The sequence below is a fragment of the Cyprinodon variegatus genome, unplaced genomic scaffold, assembly GCF_000732505.1.
Source record: "Cyprinodon variegatus isolate N-32 unplaced genomic scaffold, C_variegatus-1.0 Scaffold220, whole genome shotgun sequence".
Taxonomy (NCBI): Eukaryota; Metazoa; Chordata; class Actinopteri; order Cyprinodontiformes; family Cyprinodontidae; genus Cyprinodon; species Cyprinodon variegatus.
Genome location: NW_015150673.1, coordinates 458,933 through 464,860, shown reverse-complemented (window position 1 = coordinate 464,860; position 5,928 = coordinate 458,933). Strand labels below are relative to the sequence as shown.

At 39.5% G+C, this 5,928-nt stretch overlaps 1 protein-coding gene across 2 annotated transcripts in view; it reads right to left on the bottom strand.

Moving 5' to 3' along the window:
• nkd1 (naked cuticle homolog 1 (Drosophila)) overlaps positions 1-5,928 on the bottom strand; it is a 52,786-nt gene that overhangs the window by 16,958 nt on the left and 29,900 nt on the right. For both annotated transcript variants that reach the window (XM_015380717.1, XM_015380718.1), the window contains exon 4: positions 2,665-2,713. In XM_015380717.1, coding sequence (XP_015236203.1) covers positions 2,665-2,713 — 49 coding nt within the window. The remainder of the gene's footprint in view (positions 1-2,664; positions 2,714-5,928) is intronic.

Here is a 5,928-nt window from a genome sequence, read left to right as displayed (position 1 = left end):
TTATTTGAATGTCAGCAGACAGCAAGAAGCCTCCCAGATCTCCAGATGCATTTGAGATATCAAAAAAGTACTCCAGAGTGTTGTTCAGCATGGGGGTGAGTAGAAAATGAAGGCTAATCATGTTTTGGGTGTACTATTCCTTTAAGACGAACTCATGAGGTAACGCGGCTGTGCTGTGTGAGTGATCTAGACTCCTAAGAAGGACTTTAAAAATGCTATAATGTCAATTTGGGGACCAACGGGACGTATTTACTTATATCCCTAATGTTCCCCCGAGCATGGACGAGGATCCAGCCTGTCTAATGTGACCTTTGGTCGATCAGGAATTGTTTCGCGAGGAAAATAAATAAATAACTCATGGGTTAAACAAAAAGATTCCTTGCTACTTATCATGTAAGCAGTTTGTTAGCTTCATTCTAAAATCTTTGCCATGTGAACCTGGCAATACCAAAATGGGAAGTTATTGAAATAATTCAAGTTTGTTTGTTTTTTACTCCAACCACGCGGTTCCTAATTTCAAGGGTTGTTTTTAAATGTCCGAAGTGACAGATTTTAGTGACGTATTATTGGTTTGATACACTCAAGGCTGCCCACAATGGTGGATGAAAACATGATAATGTTTCCGTCTATTTCCGGGGTCTTGTATCATGTTTGAGCTGTCAGAAGTAATGCTGCATTGCTTGATAGTTGAGACAACAGATTTGAAACCTAACAAGCTCCCATAAATTACAGTTAAGCAGACATTTCATGCCCCGTACTTGCAGTTTCATTCTTGTTCTGCAGGTTTGTCTCAGTCATGGATGCTTAATCAGCTCAATTTAATGTATATTTAAAACGTATAAAGAAGTTCACATTAAATGCAGGAAGCACACACCCACAGAGTTACACAGACCACGCCTCTCTCTCCCACCCTCTTCTACTACTTTGAAGTTCCATTCTCAGACCTTCTGGAAGAGGATCAAACCAGCAGTAAAACAGAATCTTTAATTAATTAAGCCAAGTTAAATCTGAAACACTGTTTGTTTGTTCGCCAATAGAGCAGACACAACAGACCAATTTCTTTCCTCCTGATCCAACGGAGATCAAAGCGGACCTGGGCGGGCGAATATGCCAGAAATGAAAGGCTTCATCCCAGGGAGCTTTTTACCAACTTTTTGGAGAGGAGCAACATTTGAGGTCCTGCTGTCTGAACGTTTGAGGTGTTCAAAGGGAACATTGTGCGCGAGGGGTAAATCTGTTCGGTGGCAGGTTCAATATGGTGAAACGATACTTATCTTGGAGCTAATGAAATTCCAGAAGGAGCAACGGTAATCTGCTATCCCCCCCCCTCCTCCTGACCCCTTCCCCATCACAGACAGAAGCCAGCTCTTTATAAGTGGAGCCACCGCCAAGGAATTGGCCGTACATCAGATCCGAGGGGCAAGATGACAACAGCTGAGGCTGGCACTCTACACGCTCCCTACACACGTGCAGACTATTTTTCACACACAAACAGGTTGGGAGAGCTGCCACGTAGTATGAGGAGATCTCAGATCTGGGATACATAACTGGCTCTCATAAACACAGAGAGCCATAAAAATGAGCATTTCCTGAAACATACATGTTTTTCTGGAACTGACTGAGGTTATTAAAATATATTCAAGTGTCGAACAGATCATGCTGACTTTTCTGTAATCTATTTATATAAACAAATTAAAAGTTAGGCTCTTCTAATCTAACTTTTAATTTGAAAAGACATGTTTATACTTTCTCACATGTTGGCAAGTAGTGCTGATGTAAAGCATTCATTGGCTACTTTTATCTCTGATTTCTTTTGATTTCTTTTGCAACTTAAGCAGTAAATGTCTCTTTTAATTCTCAAAAAACTTTCTCTGGATGTGCTTCCTTAAGCCTTTATGAAAGAGGTCTTTCATCTGCTCTGTTTTTTTTTTTTCCTGATGTTGATTTTCTGTGTTCATTTTTTTTTTACTTACTTCTCACACCAACATCACTGGCCTCTGTGTAATTTATTTAGGTCTTTATAAGTTCTTCACATTTCTCCTTATGTCCTAGGAGCATATATATTATTTGCTATAAGCTGTATATTTAGTTTCCTATTGTAAAAGGGAATTATGTATTTCAGTAAAGCCTAGTTACTGGTATAGAGTTGCTTTTAAAAGATTGAGACTTTAGGAAGTCATAAAAATTCCCAGATTCTCACTTTCCAGTTAATCACTGAGGATGAATAGAGAAATATAATCTAATGACTAGCATCTGTCTTCCGGGGAGGACAGCTTTGGCCAACATGCATCTTCTTTCTGCTACGACCCAGTGAAGCTGAACTGAAATCAAAGTAAAATTTATTTTCCTTTTCTTCCCAATTCTGGGCCGATCTCACTAAATGGTAAGTATCAGCCTGCAGCTCACGTCCAACACTGTCTTTAAATGAGAAGGAGACTTTCTCCTCCCAGGGCTCTTAATCCAGGATCACATCAGAGAGAAATATGAAGGAGCTGAAGCACTCTGCCTACAACTGCTGAAGAAGGGGGCAAAGGAGGGGAGGTAAAAAAATGGGACATTAGAGGGATGACCTGGAGTAAAGAGATACCCAAAATCAAAATGATAAATAAATTGAACGAAAAGCAACCACAAGAGAATACAAGAGGATCAAAGATCTGAGTTTACCTTCTAAACGATAGTGTTCATCAACGATCCCTGCGTCAGCCAATGAGTCCTACAAAGACAGAGACAAAGAAAAGACATGTAATGTCATTGGTTTATCCTCATATAAAAGAAGTAATCACAGTGGTGTCAAACAAAACAGAGAAAAAAATCAGCCATACAAAAAACTCGCCTTCCATCACAGGCCAAAGTTTTTAAATTACAGCTTTTCTATATTTATATAACTATGTTTGACAACTGTGCGCTGAGCTTAAACAGCAGTGGAAAGTTTAAAGGTATGGTAATTGTAGGGCTGCAACAAAATGAGCACAAGATTAGCACGTAGATTTCAGATTAAGAAAGAAGCATCTAAATCACTGTCTCTGACTGCGTAATGGATTCTGAGCGAGTGGCCCGATAGAGGGGCTATTTCTGGGGCTCGCTGTCCTAATGGAGGGACACGTCCAGGGAGTTTGTTTCATCTCGGACCTTTATGCCTGTTGGTGCGTACCATAGAGGCTGGGGGGACATGTGATCCCCAGGCTTAGCTGTGGAAAATATCTGGCTCCGATATCCATGTGGCACTGCAGTCATTCAGCTGAAAAACCATTACTCACATTCTGACAACCGCACAACATTCATACACAGGCAAAGACCTGCATTCCGGATACATACAAACGCTCTTACAGCCCTCGATACAGGCTGCTGGGTGAACGACAGCAAATTGGAAGGCGTTTGCAACACTTTGCAGAGACATCATTAGCTGTTTCCAAAATCATTATGAAATGAATACAGGTCCTTCTCAAAATATTAGCATATGGTGATAAAGGTCATTATTTTCCATAATGTAAAGATAAATCTTGAACATTCATATATATTAGATTCAATGCACACTAACTGAAATATTTCAGGTCTTTTATTGTCTTAATACGGATGATTTTGTCATACAACTAATGAAAATCCAAAATTCCTATCTCACAAAATTTGCATATCACGATAAAAGGTCTCTAAACGCACCTAATCATCTATATCATCAAATTAATTCTAAACACCTGCAAACGATTCCTTAGGGCTTAAAAACTCCCAGCCTGGTTCATCACTTAAAATCATGGGTAAGACTGCCGACCTGACTGCTGTCCAGAAGGCCATCATTGGCCCCCTCAAGCAAGAGGATACGACGCAGAAAAATATTTCTGAATAAATAGGCTGTTCCCAGAGTGCTGTATCAAGGCAACTCAGTGGGAAGTCTGTGGGAAAGAAAAAGTGTGGCAGAAAATGCAACGAGAAGAGGTGACCGCACCCTGAGGAAGACTGTGGAGAAGGGCCGATTCCAGACCTTGGGGGACCTGCTGAAGCAGTGGACTGAGTCTGGAGTAGAAACATCTGAAGCCACCAGAAACATCCAGTGTCAAGTACCCACAGTCAGTGATGGTCTGGGGTGCCATGTCAGTTGCTGGTGTTGGTCCACTGTGTTTTATCAAGGGAAGGGTCAATGCAGCTAGCTATCAGGAGATTTTGGAGCACTTCATGCTTCCATTTGCTGAAAAGCTTTATGGAGATGAAGATTTCTTTTTTCAGCACGACCTGGCACCAGCTCACAGTGCCAAAACCGCTGCTAAATGATTTACTGACCATGGATTACTGTGCTTAGTCGGCCTGCCAACTCTCCTGACCTGAACCCCATAGAGAATCTGCGGGATATTGTAAAGAGAAAGTTGAGAGACACAAGACCCAACACTGATGAGCTAAAGGCCGCTATCGAAGCATCCTGGGCCTCCATAACACCTCAGCAGAACCACAGGCTGATAGCCTCCATGCCACGCCGCATTGAAGTAGTCATTTCTGCAAAAGGATTCCCGACCAAGTATTGAGTGTATAACTGTACATAAATAAGGATGACTTTTTTGTTATTAAGAACACTCTTCTTTTATTGGTCGGATGAAATATGCTAATTTTGTGAGATAGGTTTTTTGGGGTTTTCATGAGCTGTACGCCAAAATCATCTGCATTAAGACAATAAAAGACCTGAAATATTTAAGTTAGAGTGCAATGAATCTAAAATATATGAATGTTCAAGTTTCATCATTACAATAATGAAAATAATAAACTTTATCACAATATGCTAAGATTTTGAGAAGGACCTCTATACTGTGAAATAGTAATGAAAGTAGGTGTAACATTTATTTATCTATTACATTAACCAAATATTATATATAGCAATAAACCATAAGAGGAAGCACGTTAAAATCATTAAATCCACCAAAATGATTAAATTAATGTATGTTGTTGCAAAATATTTATTTATTGAGGGGTACTGCTAAAGGTATTATCAACAGACTGCCAGCTGAGGTGCCAACAATGAATATTTAGACCTAAAGGAAGTATTCCCTTTGATCTTGTCCTCCATGTTACAGGAATATGTACCAAAGACTTTTAATGTTGCTATTTCAGTTTGTTCACATCAATGACAAATCTTCCTCATGTTCAAAGGTTACCTGTGGAGTACCACAGGGATCAGTGCTAGGACTAATTCTCTTTACGATATATATATGCTACCAATCGGTAGAATTATTAGACAGTATGAGATTAATTTCCACTGTTATGCTGATGATACTATATCTTTCTATAAATCCAGATGAAGCTAACCCATTACATAGATTACAGGCATGTCTTGAAGCTCCTAAATGCAGACAAAACAGAAGTTATAGTCTTTGGACCAGTTTATTTGAAAAAGAAGCTGATTAGTCAGTCACATCATTTGGATGGGATTAAACTGATCTCAGATAATAAAGTAAAACATCTTGGAGCTATTTTACTCAGGACCTGTCATTTAAATCTCATATCAAAGAGTTTTCTAGAATTTTTTTCTTTCATCTGCGGAATATTGCAAAAATTAGAAATCTCCTGTCCAGGGGTGATGCTGAGAAACTAGTCCATGCATTTGTTACTTCAAGGCTGGACTATTGTAATTCTTTATTATCAGAAAGTTCAAAAACTGTAGTTGAAAGCCTTCAGCTGATCCAAAATGCTGCAGCCAGAGTTCTGATGAAAATCACATATCTCTAATCCTGGCTTCTCTTCATTGGCTTCCTGTTAAATCCAGAATAGAATTTAAAATCCTCCTTCTCAGCCTTAAATGGCCAAGCTCCATCTTATATCAGAGATCTGATTGTTCCTTATGTTCCTAAAAGGGCACTTTGCTCTCAATCTGCAGGTTTACTAGTGGTTCCTGGAATTTCTAAAAGTAGAATGGGAGGCAGATCTTTTAGTTATCAGGCTCCTCTCCTG